At 46.9% G+C, this 23,772-nt stretch overlaps 1 protein-coding gene across 7 annotated transcripts in view; it reads right to left on the bottom strand.

Moving 5' to 3' along the window:
• The window catches only part of ACSL6 (acyl-CoA synthetase long chain family member 6), a 415,322-nt gene that overhangs the window by 127,622 nt on the left and 263,928 nt on the right, over positions 1-23,772 (bottom strand). For 4 of the 7 annotated variants that reach the window (XM_063928196.1, XM_063928202.1, XM_063928201.1 and 1 more), the window contains exons 9-12: positions 18,719-18,770; positions 16,687-16,760; positions 1,375-1,452; positions 1,232-1,309 (exon numbers count right to left, since the gene is read on the bottom strand). In XM_063928196.1, coding sequence (XP_063784266.1) covers positions 1,232-1,309; positions 1,375-1,452; positions 16,687-16,760; positions 18,719-18,770 — 282 coding nt within the window. The remainder of the gene's footprint in view (positions 1-1,231; positions 1,310-1,374; positions 1,453-16,686; positions 16,761-18,718; positions 18,771-23,772) is intronic. The other 3 variants (XM_063928197.1, XM_063928198.1, XM_063928199.1) reach the window with 3 other exon arrangements.

Here is a 23,772-nt window from a genome sequence, read left to right as displayed (position 1 = left end):
GTTTGGTTTAGACTGCAGGGTGGGGGGCGGGGAGGTTAGGGTTAGGTTGCAGGGAGGGTGGGTTAGGGGGGTTGGGGATGAGGTTTATCATTGGGATGCAGCTGTCGGTATTCTGACCATTGGCACCCCAAGTGCCAGGCTAACGATACTGGAATGGAGGGAATGGGTAAACGCATGCAACTTATTACCGCCTTTGTTCACTCATTGCTTAGAGGATAAATCCATCTTTGTGTGTGTGTGTGTGTGTGTGTGGGGGGGGGGGGGTTGTTTCAACATGCATAATAGGCACAAAATCCCATTTTGTAATCATAATAGTTATCCTATCTTTAATCTTATATCAGACTAGTACCTGCTGAGCCTTGGCATGCACTGTAACTATAACCAGCTGTACGCTGTCCTCTGTATATGGCCATTCCCTTACCAATTAATTATGTGCCCATATTTAGTTGGTTGGAGCAATAGATCTTTCAAACAGTGAGTTCAAAGTTCAAACCCAATGACACTGGACATACCTATAAAATGTCTAGCCCACAGCCTGGTGTACCAGATGCCTGTTAGGCACACTTTGCGAGATAAGAATTCAGTTAACGATGACTATTGTATTTACATAAAATCATAAGTTTTATAGAAACAAAAGTTACGAGAAGACTAATAGCCTGGATGCTCAGTTAAAGTTTTTTTTTTGTGTGTGTGTGTGTGTGTGTGTGTGTGTGTGTGTGTGTGTGTGTATGTATGTATGTATGTGTGTGTGTGTGTGTGTGTGTGTGTGTGTGACAGTGATCATGGGCACTTTGGGAGGCCGTGACCTCCTTCTCCTCCCCTGGCCGAGCTCAGAGCCAGCTCCACCTCCTCTCTCACAGAGTGTAACCAGTGTCATATTGACCTGCTACCCTGTAATATAGCTGTATGGGGCCTCTCGTGGCTGATAGTGTGACTTCTCTGCTTTGGTACCATCCATATCCCTTGGATTTGGTGTATCCATTAAGTGCGCAGTTGTCGTACATTCCTGGTATAACACATCACTGTAAAAAAAAGGGATTTTGCGTACAGTCATCAATCATCTTCTAATATTCTCTTGTGTTAGTCCCCACATCTAATAATTGGTTTTAGTAGTGATTTTACATTTAATTGCAGGTGTTATATTGATCTCTCTGTTACCAGTCATCTCAGATCATTAAATGTAGCAGTTCTCGGTGAGAGTGTCATTACTTTCACCAGTACAAAGACCTACCTGCACCATTCTCTCAAACATGTGTGCCAAAGGCAAATAGGAAATGTGTACATCCTCAGATGTTGGGGACCACTGACTCTGGAGAGAAAAAACAAAACATAGGCAGCCCAACGAGGACAAGTCAGAGCAGGCAAAAGGCTTACCTGTATTACTCTCTCAAACATGTGAGCCAGAGGCAAGAAGGAGATGAGCACATCGTCCTGTTTCGGAAATATCACTTTCTGCAGGTGAAGGGCGTGGGAGACAGAAAAGGAGAGAAACACTGACAGGAAGACAACGAGAAAGTCATAAAACAATAAAGAAGAAAAACGGTGCAAAAAGGGGGAAGGGTTGTCAAAGAGAAACAAGTAGGCAGAAGAGAGCAGCATACAGAGTACAGTGTTAGGGCACAAGGTCAATGAAGCTACACTATGTTAGCAGGAGTAGTAAACAATAGGGCAACACAGATACAGAAGACCACAGGATGGTTTTTGCTGATGTGCTTTTGTTGTGTGAAGGAAAGCAATATGTTTAATTATATTGTTCATTTACTCCTTCTCTACCTACCAAAACAACCCAGCCAGCGTGAAATCTCACTTGCAAAACTATCATCTGTGTGGGGCGAGGGAATACAGATAGAGAAGAATTTATTGCAGTGAATGATCCTTCACATAATACACTGCCCAATCTGTATAGTAAGCATATGATGATATCCTACAGCTATATAATGCTGAGTCCTAACCCAAATGCTGGATTCAACTGTCTGTTCTATAATGTACCCTAAGCGTGGAACTGTGGGCCTGCTCCAGAGATGTACGCTAATGCCCCATGTGTGCCTGCTCCAGAGATGTATGTTAATGCCCCATGTGCCTGCTCCAGAGATGTACGCTAATGTCCTATGTACCTGCTCCAGAGATGTCCGCTAATGCCCCATGTGCCTGCTCCAGAGATGTACGCTAATGCCCCATGTATGCCTGCTCCAGAGATGTATGCAAATGCCTTATGTGCCTGCTCCAGAGATGTACGCTAATGCCCCATGTGCCTGCTCCAGAGATGTATGCTAATGCCCCATGTGCCTGCTCCAGAGATGTACGCTAATGTCCTATGTACCTGCTCCAGAGATGTCCGCTAATGCCCCATGTGTGCCTGCTCCAGAGATGTATGCTAATGCCCCATGTGCCTGCTCCAGAGATGTATGCTAATGCCCCATGTGCCTGCTCCAGAGATGTACGCTAATGTCCTATGTACCTGCTCCAGAGATGTCCAAAAATGCCCCATGTGCCTGCTCCAGAGATGTACGCTAATACCCTATGTACCTGCTCCAGAGATGTACGCTAATACCCTATGTGCCTGCTCCAGAGATGTATGCTAATGCGCCATGTCCCTGCTCCAGAGATGTATGCTAATGCCTTATGTGCCTGCTCCAGAGATGTCCGCTAATGCCCCATGTGCCTGCTCCAGAGATGTACGCTAATGCCCTATGTACCTGCTCCAGAGATGTACACTAATGTTCTATGTGCCTGCTCAAGAGATGTATGTTAATGTCCTAAGTGCCTGCTCCAGAGATGTACGCTAATGCCTTATGTGCCTGCTCCAAAGATGTACACTAATGCCCTATGTGTTTGCTCCAGAGATGTATGCTAATGTCTTATGTACCTGTTCCAGTGTTCCAGAGATGTACATTAATGCCATATGTGCCGTCTCCAGAGATGTACACTAATGCCCTATGTACCTGCTCCACAGATGTACACTAATGTCTTATGTACCTGTTACAGAAATGTACACTAATGTTCTATGTGCCTGCTCAAGAAATGTATGTTAATGTCCTATGTGCCTGCTCCAGAGATGTATGCTAATGCCCTATGTTCCTGCTCCAGAGATGTACGCTAATGTCCTATGTTCCTGCTCCAGAGATGTACGCTAATGCCCTATGTGCCTGCTCCAGAGATGCATGCTAATGCCCTATGTGCCTGCTCCAGAGATGTACGCTAATGCCCTATGTGCCTGCTCCAGAGATGCATGCTAATGCCCTATGTGCCTGCTCCAGAGATGCATGCTAATGCCCTATGTGCCTGCTCCAGAGATGTATGCTAATGCCCCATGTGCCTGCTCCAGAGATATAAGCTAATGCCTCATGTGCCTGCTCCAGAGATGTACGCTAATGCCCCATGTGCCTGCTCCAGAGATGTACGCTAATGCCCCATGTGCCTGCTCCAGAGATGTAAGCTAATGCCTCATGTGCCTGCTCCAGAGATGTACGCTAATGCCCCATGTGCCTGCTCCAGAGATGTACGCTAATGCGCCATGTCCCTGCTCCAGAGATGTATGCTAATGCCTTATGTGCCTGCTCCAGAGATGTCCGCTAATGCCCCATGTGCCTGCACCAGAGATGTCCGCTAATGCCCCATGTGCCTGCTCCAGAGATGTACGCTAATAGCCTATGTACCTGCTCCAGAGATGTACACTAATGTTCTATGTGCCTGCTCCAGAGATGTACACTAATGCCCCATGTGCCTGCTCCAGAGATGTACACTAATGTTCTATGTGCCTGCTCAAGAGATGTACACTAATGTCCTATGTACATGCTCCAGAGATGTACACTAATGCCCTATGTGCCTGCTCCAGAGATGTACGCTAATGCCTTATGTGCCTGCTCCAGAGATGTACACTAATGCCCTATGTGCCTGCTCCAGAGATGTATGCTAATGTCTTATGTGCCTGCTCCAGTGTTCCAGAGATGTACATTAATGCCATATGTGCCGTCTCCAGAGATGTACACTAATGCCCTATGTACCTGCTCCAGAGATGTACACTAATGTCCTATGTGCCTGCTCCAGAGATCTACACTAATGTCTTATGTACCTGTTCCAGAGATGTACACTAATGTTCTATGAGCCTGCTCAAGAAATGTATGTTAATGTCCTATGTGCCTACTCCAGTGATGTACACTAATGCCCTATGTTCCTGCTCCAGAGATGTACACCAATGTCCTATGTTCCTGCTCCAGAGAAGTATGCTAATGCCCTATGTGCCTGCTCCAGAGATGTATGCTAATGCCCTATGTACCTGCTCCAGAGATGTAAGCTAATGCCCTATGTGCCTGCTCCAGAGATGTATGCTAATGCCCTATGTGCCTGCTCCAGAGATGTATGCTAATGCCCCATGTGCCTGCTCCAGAGATGTATACTAATGCCTCATGTGCCTGCTCCAGAGATGTATGCTAATGCCCCATGTGCCTGCTCCAGAGATGCATGCTAATGCCCTATGTGCCTGCTCAGGTGATGTATGCTAATGCCCTATGTGCCTGCTCCAGAGATGCATACTAATGCCCTATGTGCCCGCTGCAGAGATGTATGCCAATGCCCTATGTACCTGCTCCAGAGATGTAAGCTCATGCCCTATGTGCCTGCTCAGGTGATGTATGCTAATGCCCTATGTGCCTGCTCCAGAGATGCATACTAATGCCCTATGTGCCCGCTGCAGAGATGTATGCCAATGCCCTATGTACCTGCTCCAGAGATGTATGCTAATGCCCTATGTGCCTGCTCCAGAGATGTATGCTAATGCCCTATGTGCCTGCTCCAGAGATGTATGCTAATGCCCTATGTGCCTGCTCCAGAGATGTATGCTAATGCCCTATGTGCCTGCTCCAGATATGTATGCTAATGCCCCATGTGCCTGCTCCAGAGATGTATACTAATGCCCTATGTAAATGCTCCAGAGATGTATGCTAATGCCCTATGTGCCTGCTCCAGAGATGTATGCTAATGGGAAACATATACTAATGCCCTATGTAAATGCTCCAGAGATGTATGCTAATGCCCTATGTGACTGCTCCAGAGATGTATGCTAATGTTTTTGCAGCTGCTATACCATATGCAGCTAATGTGCGATAATATGGTAATGCTGTAGCTGCTTGGATATGTATGGAGACGACCATCAGTGGCTTTGCAGATCCAAGCAACTGTGTACAAATTAGCAGCAATGGTTGTAGATTCTTCATTATTGAGTAACCCTATGGTCACGCAGAATGGCTGCAGGAACTGAGACATTGGCACCAAATATTCTGTTTATGGAATCACAGTTACAGATACGCCAAAAAAGGGGCTGTATTTATGCCACCACTCCCCCAAATGATCCCAGAATGATCCCAATCACATTGCGAAAAAATCCATCACTAAGGTACCTTGGCGTATGTGCAGTGTGACCGTAACGCATGAGCAGTCAGGCGATAATTGCTCAGCTCTGTGAATATCAGCATTATGTACATCTCTGAATCAGGCCCTGTATAGCAGAGCACAAGGCCAATCTCTATCTGAATGGCACGCACGTGGAATTGATGACATTCAGTGTGTAGGCAGCAAGCCTTAGGATTTAGGCATTCTCCACCAATGTGGAATATGGGCCTAATTCAGACCTGTTCATTCGCTAGGGGTTTATTGCAGTCCTGCGTTCGCATGGTCGCTGCCCATAGGGGAGTGTATTTTCACTTTGCAAGTGTGCGAACACATGTAGCAGAGCTGTACAAACAGATCTTATGCAATCTCTTAGTAGCCCAGGACTTACTCAGCCGCTGCGATCACTTCAGCCTGTTCAGGACCGGAACGGACGTTGCCCTGCAAATGCTTGGACACGCCTGCGTTTTTCCAACCACTCCCAGAAAACGGTCAGTTGACACCCACAAACGGCTGCTCCCTGTCAATCTCCTTGCGAATGCCCGTGCAAATGGATTCTTCGCACATACCCATCACTGAGCAACGATCCGCTTTGTACCCGTGCAACGTGCCTGCGCAGTGTGGTGCACACGCATGCGCAGTTTAGACCTGATCGCAGGCTGTACGAAAACAGCCTAGCGATCAGGTCTGAATTAGGCCCAATGTGCAATGTTATGTGTAACTGGGCACTGACCCTCAAGCGTGACAGTGTTTTGCAGTACAGGATATCTAAATGATCAGGAAGAGCTGACACATAAGGATTCCCTGATTTACAATATATTTCCTATCAGTCAGACTGTGCTGAGTGCAATAAATGTACAAGCCGCATAAACATGAGCAAGTAAAACCAATGCACTAAAAAAGATATTGAAATAATGAAATCAGACCCTGTAAAATAAGAAATGAGTGGCCCTACTGTACATAAAGGGCAGGATTCAAATGTTCCTCCCTCCCTCCCGCCCCCTATCGCGCACGCCGACGGTATTCTAATGTTACTGCCGACGGGTGCAACAACTTCATTTCAGCTCACTACCCCCGGAGGTAGCGAGCTGAAATGCGTGTAAAGAGACTCGTTTGGGCTCTTCACGATCGCGCCCATTACTTTAGTCGGGTTTAGGCGCTTGACGTGCCTAAACCAAACTGTACTGAGTGCGAAAGCAGGGCACATTTGAATATCGCCCCCCTATCTCCTGTCACTTTAGATGGGAGATAGCAGGTGCGATATGATTTAAATTCGGCCCAAAGAGGTAACTCTTTGGTTGCGGCGATCCCCTCATTTACTGCATGAAAATATTTTCTCAGTAAAACATTTCGGCCCTGATGCACAACTGGTCGAAGATAGGGCGTGTGTCACTCCACGGCATCCATGGAAAAAATGTGTATATTCGCCCTTATGCAGACTTTATTTATTAACAGTTTCTTATATAGCGCAGCATATTCCGTTGCGCTTTACAATTACAACAGTTATAGAACAAAACTGGGTAAAAACTGACAGACAAAGAGGTAGGAAGGCCCTGCTCGCAAGCTTACATTCTATAGACTTGTACACATCTCACGTTTATAATTACTATTATTATTATTTTTATTTACATGGCGTCTTACAACCTACATAATAAGAAACAGTATGAATACAAAAAAAGTGAAGAAAAAAACCATAGCGATCAGGTATAAAACTGGCAAAACTGCGCATGCGTATGCACCGCAATGCACACGCGCGTCGTACGGGTACAAACAGCATCGTTGCTGTGCAATGCTTCTAGCGGCGATTCCAATCGCACAGCCGATCGCAAGGAGATTGACAGGAAGAAAGCGTTTATGGATGTCAACTGACCGTTTTTTGGGAGTGGTACGAAAAACGCAGGCGTGACCAGGCGTTTGCAGGGCGGGTATCTGACATCAATTCCGGGACCTCCATCGCTAGGATCATCGCACAGGATAAATAACTTCAGGGCTGGTCTTGTTTTGCACAAAATGTTTTTGTACCGCTCGGCTGCACATGCGATCGCACACTTGCAAAGCGAAAATACACTCCCCCGTGGGCAGCGACTATGCATTTGCGTGGCTGCAAAAAGTAGCTAGCGAGCGATCAACTCGGAATGAGGGCCTATAAGCATTGCTGCATAGGAAGTAATAATACTCAAATCAGCAACAGGGCAGCTAAAGCAAAAGGTTTGGTGCCATTGTTGGCAATGAGATGATGGTATAAGTGAAGGAAGGAGAAGCATAAAGGGGGAAGAGGCTCTGTTCTTGAGAACTTGCAATATAAAGAGGAGTGGGCCAGGAGCATGGAGCAGTGGGTTAGGCTGAGAGTTGGAAGGCTCTGATAAAGAAGTGGGTCTTGAGAGCCCGTTTGAAGTTTTGTACAGAAGTGGAGCGTCTGATAGGGAGAGGGTGGCACTTGTTAGTTGAGCGAAGTGGGCAGGTGGGAGTATGAATGGAGATGAGGCCAGAGATACAATAGTCTCCTATGTATGCACATGGTGAGCTACTAATCACCCCCATCACTGCAACTTTCATTTACCATATACTGGATGTAAAATATACGGGTTGAGTACGGGATACCGGAAGTGAGGATGCCGGCAGTCAGAATAGCGACACCGGCATCCTGATAAAATCCCAACAGGTGTGAGCAACTGTTACATCTCTTCTATCTGTTATGTTCTAGCCTGCAGTACCTCTGGGCTGACACGGGTGCTGCTGTTATGTTCTGGCCTGCAGTACCTCTGGGATGCCAGGGGTGCTGCTGTTATGTTCTGGCCTGCAGTATCTCTGGGCTGCCAGGGGTGCTGCTGTTATGTTCTTGCCTTCAGTACCTCTGGGCTGCCAGGGGTGCTGCTGTTATGTTCTGGCCTGCAGTATCTCTGGGCTGCCAGGTGTGCTGCTGTTATGTTCTGTACTGCAGTATCTCTGGGATGCCAGGGGTGCTGCTGTTATGTTCTGGCCTGCAGTACCTCTAGGCTGCCAGGGGTGCTGCTGTTATGTTCTGGCCTGCAGTACCTCCGGGCTGCCAGGGGTGCTGCTGTTGTAGCTAGAAACAGGCTGCTCCCACAATTTGATTCTCCAGCTGCAGCACGGTGTGTGTTATGGGCTTGCCCTAGTATGCTGCAGTGATCGGTTTTGCTGACTTTAAATATGTTGTAGCTCTGAGGTTCTGGGCCAGTTATAGTCAGTCACTCAGCCAGTTTGCATGTCACGGGTTTGAGTTACTGTATACTTTGTTCTGTTCCTGAGTCATTGTTGTAGCCAGAATCCTGCACCTCATTTCCACCATGCTTCAGAGACTGTTACCCTTGCCCAGGTGAAGTAACCTGCTTGTGTGCTCCTTCATTTTTGCTTCAGTTATCCTGTATGACTTGTTTGGAATTTTGCACCAATAGAGTTTTATTTTTTGAATCATCATCCTGGCCTCTGTCATCTGTTTTACTCCAGCATAAATCCATATAACACTGTAACAGCAATTAAACCAATCCTAACCCTAGCCCTAACCCCCCCTTTCCACAGCCTAACCCTATCCCTCCCCCTCCACCCCACAGCAAAACCTAACCCCCTCCCCTCCCCACCCCCAGGGCCTAACTCTAACCCTCCCCCCGCAGCCTAACTCTAATCCTCCCCAGCATATATATGTTCAGGATTCCGGCTGTTAGGATTTTGGCATCTGCATTCGTCTGACAAGTGTCGGGACTCCGGTGTCAGTCTTCTGTCTCCCGTTCGTCAGGGTGCCAACTACATCCCAAAGGTACACCTGTATTTTAGCTCACGTCATGTCTGCAGTTGTGCCGACACACCTCATACTGAATTTCACTTGCATGAAAACACCCTGTCACAATCCAGTTCCGCCTCTTCAGTCAGAAAAGTGTAGATGCAATGGAAATGCATACAACCATGCATTGTCTGTATGTACGTATGCTCAGTTCCGTAGCGTGCACAGTTTGGAAAATTTAAGATATACAGGTACTCCTTAGTCAGGTGTACAGTCAAATTTGCATCAAGACCTCAGTGGCTCAAATCGATTTTACCCGGCTCTGTGCACTTTCTTTTCATTTCATTATTTTAAATAAAAGAAGCCCTAATGTACCCTTACTTGTAGTTTTAGCAGACAGAAATGAAGATAAAATAAGTAGTCTATTGGGAGAAAAAAGACAATTTCTAAGAGTGTGTGTTTATGTGGGGGTCAAATGTGACAGCGAGCCACGCTTGGTGGGGTTCATCAATGCCCAGCAGAATGCAGCGATCACAAACATGCACAACTATATAACTGAGGTGATGTGTTTTCTTTAGGCACATAAAGTGTATGCACATGTTCTCCTCTTTTCATCTGATGAACTTTACTACCAGTGTATCCAGAGTCTAGCTGGCTTGGAATATCAGTTGTTTTTTTTTTACTGATTTCAGAGAAGTGTAACATTTCCCATATATATGGTCCTAAGTGTATGCCAATGACCAGGCAGAATTTTCTGTGTTGTGCTCCCAACCTGCCAATACAGTAGCTTAGATTGCTGTGAGAAAATCTGGAGTTTAAGTATGAGAAAAGGGAGGCTGACCAACAGGGCGATCAACAGCCTCACCTAATGGATGACAGAAACATGGATTGGGTGGATTTTATTATTACTTTTCTGCACCTATACAAGCCAATGAGAGTTACATATTGCTGTGGTGGTCTCCATTGTGTACTAATTACTCATGCATTGGAAGCCTGGAATCAGCTTTCAGTTCCACTATTATTACAAAATAGTAACAAAAACAACCAAGCAAAACGTTTATATAAAAAGTAGCGGAATATATAAGTTATGAAGTTGTATAAAAATGAGGGGTGTAGTGTTAAGGGCCCCATACACTACAACGATATGTCTGAGGCTGAAGTCGGAGGCGATTACCCTTGAACTCTCACAGGAGCTTCCCGGGAGTGGTTCCATACGATACCATACGATTTGGTACATTTTGCATGCGATATACATCATATGCGATCCCAGCCATGCCTGCGGGAACCGACATATCACGAGTGTAGCACTAACGTTCTAGGGGAGCCGATCCGACCCTCACGGGAACGCGCATCGGATCGGAAACACCTCCAAAATGCCCAATTTCACCCGATATATCAGCCCAAATGCCCGAAATTGGATGAAAACGGGCATTATCGTTCTAGTCTATTTGTTTTGATTGCTTCATATCTATTCCAAGCTCTTTGGCACTCATCCCAATCTGTCAAACTCATACCCCATTTCCACTAGCTCTAAAAACACGGGTAAATGCGTGGGGCCGCGCATTTACCCGTGTTTTTTTCTAGTGGAAAAGGTACCCCCTGCAAATTCCCGGATCAATTGATCCGGGAATCCTACCCGGGTAGCTTGCCGGGTTGAACACGTGTTCAACCCGGTAAGCTGTGTAGTGTAAACGGAAGCCGTGTCGATGCAACTCGGCCCCCAGTTCACACTGTATGGAAGGGCGGTGCTGGGAGATCATGTGACCTCCCAGCGCCGCCCCTGCCACGTCACTAGCAGCGTCACCAACCTGGCAATATGCCGGGTTGGTGAGCGCTATGGGAAAGGGGGCTGAGCACGGGTCACAGCTGGGTAGCACCCGTGTCAGGCTCCCGGCTGCGACCCGTGCTCAGGTGAAAAAGGGGTATTAGACATAGGGCAGTTGTATTAACCTGGAGACGGCATAAGGAAGTGATAAACCAGTGATAAGTGCAAGGTGAAAAATGCAGCAGCCAATCAGCTCCTGTTAATTTACATATTGGAGCTGATTGGCTGGGGCGTTTATCCCCTTGCACATATCACTAGTTTATCACTTCCTTATGCCTTTTCCAGGTTAATACATCTGCCCCCATATCTGTCAATGAGGTAATTGGCATGTAAAGCTTGGGGGGTTTACAAACCCTTTAAACCAGTTTAAAGGGTTTATTACATAACTTCCATATGTTTTCCGGATGATTTATTGACCATGACAATGTACATTGCTTCTGTTCCAATATGCAAAACTTGCATTCTTCAGCAGCAGCAAAAAAAAATAATAATCCCCCGACTTCAAATACTGTATCTATGATTTGATTAAATACACCAAATCCAGAGTTTGTATTTATCCAAATCATAAGGATTTTCAGCAAAATTCGTCTTCCAAGAAAATCATTAGGTGGACTTACTGTAAGTAGCCAAATATGGAATCTGATTTCCCTGCAGTTATATTAGACAGAATACATGTATTGCTTCTCTATGCTGGAAAGATAAGATTTGATTATTTCAACCAAATCTGCTAAATTTATACTGTATACAGTATGTATCTTCCATAGTTTCCAGCACTTGGAAATTATTTCCAGAGACTCTTTGCTGTTGAGCCTGTGTTACTAAGCGTGCAGCATTTTATACTGGATGTCATCGCGTCACCTCAAACTCTGTGTTATTCCGACTGTCTAATAGTATTTACGTAATTCTGCTGACGATATACTCTGCCCCTCAGGCTCACATGTCATCCTTGACTCTGAACAGTCCTTTGCGCCCTATATTCAATCTATTTCCAAATTCTGGGGTAAATGTATTAAATGTTGACATGGTGGACAAATGGTATCAGCGCACGTTGGGGGTAATTCCAAGTTGATCGCAGCAGGAAATTTTTTAGCAGTTGGGCAAAACCATGTGCACTGCAGGGGGGGGGGGGGGGGGGGGCAGATATAACATTTGCAGAAAGAGTTAGATTTGGGTGGGTTATTTTGTTTCTGTTCAGGGTAAATACTGGCTGCTTTATTTTTACACTGCAATTTAGATTGCAGATTGAACTCACCCCACCCAAATCTATCTCTCTCTGCACATGTTATATCTGCCTCTCCTGCAGTGCACATGGTTTTGCCCAACTGCTAACAAAAATCCTGCTGCGATCAACTCAGAATTACCCCCGTTATGTGTACTGATACCACTTCCCCCGCCCACCCCATGTATGACAGTGGCGGTGTGTGCCCAGTGACAGGGACGATATGCAGGGCAATGTAAGAACGGTCAGTCGGACACCTGCATCGATTTTTGCCATCTGCAGGTGATGGTTCCCATTCACAGCCACTATAGTGGCTGGTGCGTCCACCAGGCTCCGACCTGCACGTGAGATTTCGCGAGGTTTGCAGGATCTCATGCATGCACATTGGAGCCAGCCAGGAGCGGAAACACAAAAGTCACTATGGTGTGGGGCCGCTGGGAGAGGTAGTCACGGTGCATGTGCGATAGGGACAGCAGAGCCAATACAAACTACTGATACTGAGAGAGCGCACATTCCAGGCAAGATGATTTAACACTCTCCCACATCGGCTGACTCAAGCATAATACAGTACGTTGAAATGTGAACTTGCTTCAATATGATCCAGAGATGAAGCAGGGCCACACGCATAAGGTTTCGTGCAGCACAATCCGGCTTCTATGGACTGCAGTCAGTGCAGTCCATAGAAGCCAGGGGTTTGCGCATGCGCACCACGGCGTCTGTGCATGCGTGCAGGTACCGGAACTTGGCTGTCTCCTCTCCTCTCGCACAGCCCTCTACCAAATGTAAGTAGGGGCCGCCACTGCATTTACCCCTCTCTTACTTATATCTAAGACATATCCAGAATACACCCACATCTTACGCAAAACTCTAATTCATGCATTATTATCTCCTGCATTGATCATTGCAATAGTCTCCTTACTGGTCTTCCCTGGAATAGACTGTCACCCACACACTGTATTTTGAATGCAGCTACAAGGCTGATCTTACCGCTGCTTACCAGTCTTTTACCAAATTTAATACAAAATACTTCTGCTTAAACATAAGATCAACCAAAAGACATTAATATACACCTCTTCACTTATCTAAAAATATCTCCAGCTGGACCCCTTCACTGTGGACAAGATCTGAGACTCATCCACATTCATTACTGCACCCACACTCTTTAGAAAGCCCTTCCACGCACAACAAGACAATCTTATTTTTTTCAAGACTTCAAGCGTTCCATCACCTCTTCAGGCATCTTATCAAATCCTAGAACCACCCACCTAATCTATGTAAACTCTTCTACTAATTACCTCCCCCCTACACAGTGCACAGGTAGCCGTACATAATATGTTTTCTTTCTACACTAACACATCCCACTAACACTATGTGAACATTCCTGTGTGACTGGATCATACAGCCCACCAAGAACATATGCAATCTGCCTGGACCATTTCCAATACGTAGCACTTATCCTTGTATATCAGATACCGGTTTATCTAGAGATCGAACTTGCGAGCAGGGCCCTCTTGTTTCTTTGTCTGCCTTTTGTTACCCAGTCTTGCAATTTAGTTACACCATGCAATTTTTTATTAAAACATGCAACTTAACTGTGAGGCCGAGGATGCGGATGTGCTGTGATAAAATCACCCCATCCTGCAATGCAATAATTTATTACATTGCATGGATGTATCAATTATCGCATGCAGGGACAGAGCTTGAGAGAAAGCTCTGTCCCTGCGATGCCTCTCCGCAGCCAAATTGGAGTATTTTTCACGAAAAATGCCCAGATTATGTGCTTCACATGCGCCGCCGCCCAAGATCACCACCGCCACCAGCATCCCCCTCCTCATTGTGACCCCCCTAAACATGATTATACTCACTAACACCCGGGGATTGGTTAACGGACCTCCCGGAGGGCTGCCGGTCATCGGGCTCCCTGCTGCTGTGACCTTCAGTGCTGTAAAGTGAGCTGCTGCTTTGTAGCACCAGGGATCACAGCTGCAGCAGGGAGACCCGATGACCGGCAGCCCTCACCGAAGAACCGATCACTGGTCCCTGGGTAGGTAAGTATGATTTTTAATTTTTTTTAATGGACACACAGCTGATCACACTGGCTGGGTACGCGCGCATCTTTCTCTGCCTAGGAGCAGAGAAAGCAGTGCAGGTGTCAGGATTCACAGTGAGCTCTATGCTTACACCAGCTGAAGCTGGCGTAATTATCACAGGGCTCACTGCAGTATTTTATTTTATTTTTAATTAAAAAAATAATTCTGTAAATTTGGGCAGATCGCATAATAAATATCTGAAATGCTATCTGGTTACTAAAAACAAAAATAATTAAAGGGTTTGGAGCAGTGATTCATGAAAACAGCTTCAAACACCTTTTAATACATTCACTCTTTTTCACAATATTTTTGTAAAAACCTTGGACCTTATTGAGCTTCAGCTGCAGTTTTGCTATTTTAGCAAAACTGCAACTGGCTGCGATTGCATGCTGGGGGCCACCGCGCACAGGGCAAATGCCTGCCGATGATACGAACACAATCTAACTGCGATCGCATCGCTGAATTGTGGAGGCCCCCTGCCTCTGCAGCCTAACTGCGAAGGCAGGCGCATGACGGACATGTTTTCAATTCTAGTGGCCACATGTGGAGTCACGCTGACATCTCAAAAATGGCGCCAACCCGCACCCATTTTCCCTGCAATGCCGAGTCGACATCCACCTGATGCCCAGCGCTGCCACTGCAATATGCCAGCCCACACACACACACACTGCCACCGATGCGTGTGCGCAGTATAGCACAGTTTGGCAGAAAGTGAACGCAATGCATCTCCGACCCGTGCTCAATGAGGCCCATTGTTAATAAATATGCCTGTATCTACCAAAAACTTTGTGACAAAAATACTAATCCTAAATGCCTAAGTACACAATTCGCTAATAGTCTACTAAGTAGCGTATAAAGATGCAAAAATTCGGGGGAAAAAGTACTAATCCACGGGAATTACTACCCATGTGGCAGAGTGTATAAATTTGCCCAGGGGAGTTTACGCCATATGGCACAAAAAGTATGCTGTATGTGTATGCAGACCAGTGGCGGATTTTATATCATCACCTATGCCTATCCAGACAGCTGCTAAATATACACTAATTGGAGCCACAGCTTGAGTGCCCCTTCCAACTCGGTTGGTTATTCAGTGGCGGATTTTACCTATGGGGCTGTCTAGCAGTGGTAGTGATTTCCCATTAGACGCACTCCCTGCTAATCACAGCCAGACAGGTAGTCACACGGGGAGATGTTTTTTACCCCCGGGTCTGCCATAGCAGCGAGAACTGGAAAGCCACTCCCCTGCTATTACAGCAGCCCAATCTGACTTCTAGGGGCTGCAGCCAATGTGGTCCCTAGAAGCCAGCCTGTTCTCTCTACCAGTGCTAGACTAAGTCCCGCCTCCCGGTGATGTCAGCCATCACCAGACAGACTTGGAGGCGGGAGAAGCCAGGCCCAACTGGTCAGAAAGGTAAGGAGCCGCCGCTGATGAGGACACATCTGTATTACTGTTTGTGCAGGGCAACAGAATATGCTAGCACTAAATAAATACATGTAACATGCAGTGAGAGTTGGAGCACTTCAATCCTCCATCATGTCATATTTACTGTACCAAGTGTGGTTATAAAATATTCTTTGCATTTTAATGCAAAATAGACTTATAATCGGATTCAGTATGATATTCCGGCTGTCAGGAGACCGACGCCGGAATTCCGTCTGCCAGAACACCGGCTGCGAGCCCAGCGTGTCCCCTTGCAGGCTCGCCATGCTTCGGGCCCTGTGGCAACCTTTGGCTACAGGGTTATATTCCCCCTCGGGTAGCGGCGTATTTGATATCTCCATAAAGATTGGAGTAAGAATGGAATAATACAGTGAAAGAAATAGAAAAATACCAAGAGTCGGTAATTTGGAAATGAAAGACTGAGCCCGCAATCTGTTCCAGATCAATAACAAATCAGACTTGTGATTCCGATCACAAGACCCTGCTTTGGTGCAGTAATGGGAATAAGCCTATGGTCACACGGCTGAACACTCAATTCTTTATCTGATTTTCCTTTTGAGCAGAACATCTATCACAGTACTTAAGACACAGTCAGTCTATTCAGTTGGTTATAAGCTTGCACATCATTTCAATCATTACAGTTAAGGCTTGCCATATAGTCAGCGTACATCCAAGTGGATGGCATTAGTCTCCCAGTAGCTCTATACAGCACTACTACTGCATATACAATGACTTCTACCAATACAAGTCACAGGGTATAGCAATGCCGCAAACATACCTCTGTAATATGCCAGTGTTAAAAGAGTAGTTGCCAAGGGACATTTTCAATAAGGAGATTATTGGCATTAAGACAAGTGATAGTCAAGGTTAAAAGCCTGTAGCAGTGGTTAAGAATATTGTATAATATGTATGGGACATGGGCAGCAAACACAGTATGCGCTCATCTCTTCTACTATGTTGGGCTAAATCACACTCCAAAGTATTCACCTCTGTCACTTTCAGAAAGCCGGAGAAGTCTGCCACTACATTGCCGTGGGTCAGCATGGCACCTTTGGGATTGCCTGAAACACAGATGAAATCACATTTGTAAATGAGTATTAAGGGAATACAAGTACCGTAATTGACATCAATTATTTAGTGCATAAAGACCATACTGTCTATAGTGTAATGTTGATCCAAGGACATAGTCTTACTACTGCCTCTACAAGCCACTTAATAAGAACAGAAAGACCATGAACGTGTCAATGAAATCTTTTTACTCTGGTGACAAATCTAAAGAATGTTTTAGATCTTTCCACTCCAGCCAGAGCACATACACCGGGAGATTCAGAGGGATCAGTATCATTTGCCAACGGTCAGTATACCGGCAGTGGCATCCCGTCCCTCAAAATCACAACAGCCCCCCAGGAAGCCCCTAAGCCTCACCTTTTCCCTACCCTAGCCCTCCCTTGTGGTTGCCTAACCTTAACCCTCCCGGGTGCTGCCTAACCCTAACCCTCCCTTCCCCGCTGCCTAAACCTAACCCTCCACACTTGATGCCTAACCCTAACCTCCCGTTTTATGAGCCTAACCCTAAACCTCTCTCCCCAGTCCCTAACCCTAACCTTTCCGTGCCAGCTTCTTAACTCTCCCTCCCTAGTGCCTAACCCTTACCTTTCCGGCGCTGCAGCCTAACACTAACCCCTCTTCTGCTGCCTAAACCTAACCTCCTCTCCACCGCGGCAGGATAGCAGTGCATCCCGCTCTCAGGACGATCCTGTTTGGTGTCGGTATAGTGACGCCGGGTTTCTGTCCTCCCTCGGGATCCTGGAGTCAGTATATTGACCGCCGGGATCCCGTTCGTCAGGAAGCTAACTGCTTCCCCATTCAAAGGTGGACGCAGTGGAGTCGCAGCTGCTAGTGTTCCTGTGTGCTAATGCCACAGCTAACTGGCATCATATTGAGATGCCCACTGGCTGCACTGCAGATCTGCCAATGTGTGTACAAAGATGCACTACCAGCAGATAACAACAGGGCCATAGGCCATGGCGTAGAATGTCTGTGGGTCCTAGGCCTCTGATGTCAGCAGTCGCTGACAAACCAACACCATGCCCCCGCCTGTTAGCCACCCCCTCAATTACGACACAGAAATGTCCTTCAAAATTGCATGGATCTCCGAGAAAATCCGTTCTGCGTTCCCTGGCGGTAACAATCAGGATGCATGCAAAGTGCGTCTCAGATGCATGTGCAGAGATAGACCATGGGACGCTCGCGTAGGATGGCTTCTATGCTTCCACCTCTAGATCCCCCCCAAAGTGCCATAAAAGGATTAGTGAATCTGTCATTTATGTAACAAATCCAGGCATGTTGCCTTTATAGACACCACTTTCCTTTCCCCCTGTGACTCCTCCTGTTATCTGCTGGATAAATCACTGGATTATAAAGGACAGATTGAATTTTAAAATTTTTTAAATGTATTATGCCTGCTTATCGTGCCCACAACACAACAACCAAGTTACATGGGTTGATTGCGGAAAACGAAGTGACCTGTGACTGACTTGCAGAGATCTGGTCATTCTAAAGCACTATGGGGTAAATGTAATATCCTGTGAGTTGTAGGCAGCCACTAGATGTTTAGCCACAAGACTTACAGTGGTGATCTTTTAAAAGGCAAAACTGATTTGGTTTTGCCTTTTACTCTCTGCTGCTTCCTACATCTGTACAGAGGTAATCCGTTCTGCACAAGCGCATTGCAGCACCCGCACTGCAGCAACCGTTTCTGATGACACAGAGATTTTTTGCTATTCGGTAAATCTACCCCTTGCTGTTACAGTAGTGATCTGTTCTAGAGCATACTAAAACCCGAGCGAAAACAGGCATACACACCACAGAGGCGCCATCTCTCAACACCACACTGAATCTGCTCTAGAACATGTCATATTGAGATAGCATGAAACGAAATCTGAAATTGTGCTGCCAGGCGCTGTGTCAGTGCTGGGTATACTTGTAGTAATAAAGCAGTGGACTGATAACCACTCACCTGTAGTGCCACTAGTAAAACACACAATAGACAGATCTTCAGGTGTAGGTGGCTGTAAACAAAATAAAGACAGCTTTTTGGATAAGGAAGGCAGACCTTAACTGATATGTTAAATATAATATTATATATAATAAGATTTTACTTACCGATAAATCTATTTCTCGTAGTCCGTAGTGGATGCTGGGACTCCGTCAGGACCATGGGGAATAGCGGCTCCGCAGGAGACAGGGCACAAAATTTAAAAGTTTGACCACTAGGTGGTGTGTACTGGCTCCTCCCCCTATGACCCTCCTCCAAGCCTCAGTTAGGATACTGTGCCCGGACGAGCGTACACAATAAGGAAGGATTTTGAATCCCGGGTAAGACTCATACCAGCCACACCAATCACACCGTACAACTTGTGATCTGAACCCAGTTAACAGTATGACAAACGTAGGAGCCTCTGAACAGACGGCTCACAACAATAACAACCCGATTTTTTTGTAACAATAACTATGTACAAGTATTGCAGACAATCCGCACTTGGGATGGGCGCCCAGCATCCACTACGGACTACGAGAAATAGATTTATCGGTAAGTAAAATCTTATTTTCTCTGACGTCCTAGTGGATGCTGGGACTCCGTCAGGACCATGGGGATTATACCAAAGCTCCCAAACGGGCGGGAGAGTGCGGATGACTCTGCAGCACCGAATGAGAGAACTCCAGGTCCTCCTTAGCCAGGGTATCAAATTTGTAGAATTTTACAAACGTGTTCTCCCCTGACCACGTAGCTGCTCGGCAGAGTTGTAATGCCGAGACCCCTCGGGCAGCCGCCCAAGATGAGCCCACCTTCCTTGTGGAATGGGCCTTGACAGATTTAGGCTGTGGCAGGCCTGCCACAGAATGTGCAAGTTGAATTGTGCTACAAATCCAACGAGCAATCGTCTGCTTAGAAGCAGGAGCACCCAGCTTGTTGGGTGCATACAGTATAAACAGCGAGTCAGATTTTCTGACTCCAGCCGTCCTTGAAATATATATTTTCAATGCTCTGACAACGTCCAGCAACTTGGAATCCTCCAAATCGCTAGTAGCCGCAGGCACCACAATAGGCTGGTTTAGGTGAAACGCTGAAACCACCTTAGGCAGAAAGTGAGGACGCGTCCGCAGTTCTGCCCTGTCCGAATGGAAAATCAGATATGGGCTTTTATACGATAAAGCCGCCAATTCTGACACTCTCCTGGCTGAAGCCAGGGACAGTAGCATGGTTACTTTCCATGTAAGATATTTAAAATCCACCGATTTGAGTGGCTCAAAACCAATGGGATTTGAGAAAATCCAAAACTACATTAAGATCCCACGGTGCCACTGGGGGCACAACCGGGGGCTGTATATGTAGTACTCCTTTTACAAAAGTCTGGACTTCAGGAACTGAAGCCAATTCTTTCTGGAAGAAAATCGACAGGGCCGAAATTTGAACCTTAATGGACCCTAATTTGAGGCCCATAGACAATCCTGTTTGCAGGAAATGTAGGAATCGACCCAGTTGAAATTCCTCCGTCGGGGCCTTCCTGGCCTCACACCACGCAACATATTTTCTCCAAATGCGGTGATAATGTTGTGCAGTCACCTCCTTCCTGGCTTTTACCAGGGTAGGGATGACCTCTTCCGGAATGCCTTTTTCCCTTAGGATTCGGCGTTCAACCGCCATGCCGTCAAACGCAGCCGCGGTAAGTCTTGGAATAGACACGGTCCCTGCTGAAGCAGGTCCCGTCTTAGAGGTAGAGGCCACGGATCTTCCGTGAGCATCTCCTGAAGTTCCGGGTACCAAGTTCTTCTTGGCCAATCCGGAGTCACGAGTATCGTTCTTACTCCCCTTTGCCGTATAATTCTCAGTACTTTTGGTATGAGAGGCAGAGGAGGAAACACATACACTGACTGGTACACCCATGGTGTTGACAGTGCTAACACATGATTTTCTGCCCAGCGGAGAATCCTTGCAGCTTCTGCCATTGCCCTCCTGCTTCTTGTGCCGCCCTGTCTGTTTACGTGGGCGACTGCCGTGATGTTGTCCGACTGAATCAACACCGGCTGACCCTGAAGCAGAGGTTTTGCAGGCTTAGAGCATTGTAGATTGCTCTTAGCTCCAGTATATTTATGTGAAGAGACGTCTCCAGGCTTGACCACACGCCCTGGAAGTTTCTTCCCTGTGTGACCGCTCCCCAGCCTCTCAGGCTGGCATCCGTGGTCACTAGGACCCAGTTCTGTATGCCGAATCTGCGGCCCTCTAACAGATGAGCACTCTGCAACCACCATAGCAGAGACACTCTTGTCCTTGTGGACAATTTTATCCGCTGATGCATCTGCAGATGCGATCCGGACCATTTGTCCAGCAGATCCCACTGAAAAGTTCGTGCATGGAATCTGCCGAATGGAATCGCTTCGTAAGAAGCTACCATTTTTCCCAGGACTCTTGTGCATTGATGCACAGATTCTTTTCCTGGTTTTAGGAGGTTCCTGACTAGATCGGATAACTCCCTGGCTTTCTCCTCCGGAAGAAATACCTTTTTCTGAACAGTGTCCAGAATCATCCCTAGGAACAACAGACGTGTCGTCGGGATCAGTTGGGATTTTGGAAAATTCAGAATCCACCCGTGTTGTTGGAGCACTACTTGGGTTAGTGCTACTCCGACCTCCAGCTGTTCTCTGGATCTTGCCCTTATCAGGAGATCGTCCAAGTAAGGGATAATTAAGACGCCTTCTCTTCGAAGAAGGATCATCATTTCGGCCATTACCTTGGTAAAGACCCGGGGTGCCGTGGACAATCCAAACGGCAGCGTCTGAAACTGATAATGACAGTTTTGGACCACGAACCTGAGGTACCCTTGGTGTGAAGGACAAATTGGAACATGAAGGTAAGCATCCTTGATGTCCAAGGACACCATAAAATCCCCTTCTTCCAGATTCGCTATCACTGCTCTGAGTGACTCCATCTTGAACTTGAATTTTTGTATGTACAGGTTCAGAGATTTTAGATTTAGAATCGGTCTTACCGAGCCGTCCGGCTTCGGTACCACAAATAGCGTGGAGTAATACTGTCGTCCCTGTTGTAGGAGGGGTACCTTGACTATCACCTGCTGAGAATACAGCTTGTGAATGGCCTCCAATACCGTCGCCCTGTCGGAGGGAGACGTTGGCAAAGCAGACTTTAGGAAACGGCGAGGAGGGGACTTCTCGAATTCCAACCTGTAACCCTGAGATACTACCTGCAGGATCCAGGGGTCCACCTGCGAGTGAGCCCACTGTGCGCTGAAATGTTTGAGGCGATCCCCCACCGCCCCTGAGTCTGCTTGTAAGGTCCCAGCGTCATGCTGACGCCTTTGTAGAAGCCGGGGAGGGCTTCTGCTCCTGGGAAGGAGCTGCTTGTTGCAGTTACTTACCCTTTCCTTTGCCTCGGGGTAAATAGGAATGTCCTTTTGCTCGTTTGTTCTTATAGGAACGAAAGGACTGCGGCTGAAAAGCCTGCGGCTTTTTCTGCTGGGAGGTGACCTGGGGTAAAAAGGTGGATTTTCCGGCCGTTGCCGTGGCCACCAGATCCGATAGACCGACCCCAAATAATTCCTCCCCCTTATACGGCAATACTTCCATATGTCGTTTGGAATCCGCATCACCTGACCACTGGCGCGTCCATAAACTTCTTCTGGCAGATATGGACATCGCACTTACTCTTGATGCCAGAGTGCAAATATCTATCTGTGCATCTCGCATATAAAGAAATGCATCCTTTAACTGCTCTATAGTCAGTAAAATACTGTCCCTATCCAGGGTATCAATATTTTCAGACAGTGACTCCGACCAAGCCACGCCAGCACTGCACATCCAGGCTGAGGCGATTGCTGGTCTCAGTATAACACCCGTATGTGTGTATATACTTTTTAATGTATTCTCCAGCCTCCTATCAGCTGGATCCTTGAGGGCGGCCGTATCAGGAGACGGTAACGCCACTTGCTTTGATAAGCGTGTGAGCGCCTTATCCACCCTAGGAGGTGTTTCCCAGCGCGCCCTAACCTCTGGCGGGAAAGGGTATAATGCCAATAACTTCTTTGAAATTAGCAGTTTTCTATCTCACACACTTCATTCAGTTCCTCTGATTCAGGAAAAACTATCGGTAGTTTTTTCACACCCCACATAATACCCCTTTTTGTGGTACTTGCAGTATCAGAGATATGCAAAGCCTCCTTCATTGCCGTGATCATATAACATGTGGCCCTACTGGAAAATACGTTTGTTTCTTCACCGTCGACACTGGATTCAGTGTCAGTGTCTGGGTCTGTGTCGACCGACTGAGGTAAAGGGCGTTTTACAGCCCCTGACGGTGTCTGAGACGCCTGGACAGGTACTAACTGGTTTGCCGGCTGTCTCATGTCGTCAACCGACTTTTGTAGCGTGCTGACACTATCCCGTAATTCCATAAACAAAGCCATCCATTCTGGTGTCGACTCCCTAGGGGGTGACATCACCATTACAGGCAATTGCTCCGCCTCCACGCCAACATCGTCCTCATACATGTCGACACACACGTACCGACACACAGCAGACACACAGGGAATGCTCTGATAGAAGACAGGACCCCACTAGCCCTTTGGGGAGACAGAGGGAGAGTTTGCCAGCACACACCCAAGCGCTATAAATATATATAGGGACAACCTTAATAAGTGTGTTCCCTTTATAGCAGCTCAAATATTATAAATATCGCCAATAAGTGCCCCCCCTCTCTGTTTTTACCCTGTTTCTGTAGTGCAGTGCAGGGGAGAGTCCTGGGAGCCTTCCTCGCAGCGGAGCTGGGCAGGAAAATGGCGCTGTGTGCTGAGGAGAATAGGCCCCGCCCCCTTTTCGGCGGGCTTCTTCTCCCGGTTTTTTTGGAACCTGGCAGGGGTTAAATACATCCATATAGCCCCAGGGGCTATATGTGATATATTTTAGCCAGAATAGGTATATTACATTGCTGCCCAGGGCGCCCCCCCCAGCGCCCTGCACCCTCAGTGACCGCTGGTGTGAAGTGTGCGGAGAGCAATG

The sequence above is a fragment of the Pseudophryne corroboree genome, chromosome 6 (assembly GCF_028390025.1).
Source record: "Pseudophryne corroboree isolate aPseCor3 chromosome 6, aPseCor3.hap2, whole genome shotgun sequence".
NCBI classification, from domain to species: Eukaryota; Metazoa; Chordata; class Amphibia; order Anura; family Myobatrachidae; genus Pseudophryne; species Pseudophryne corroboree.
This window is presented reverse-complemented; position numbering and strand designations above follow the sequence as displayed.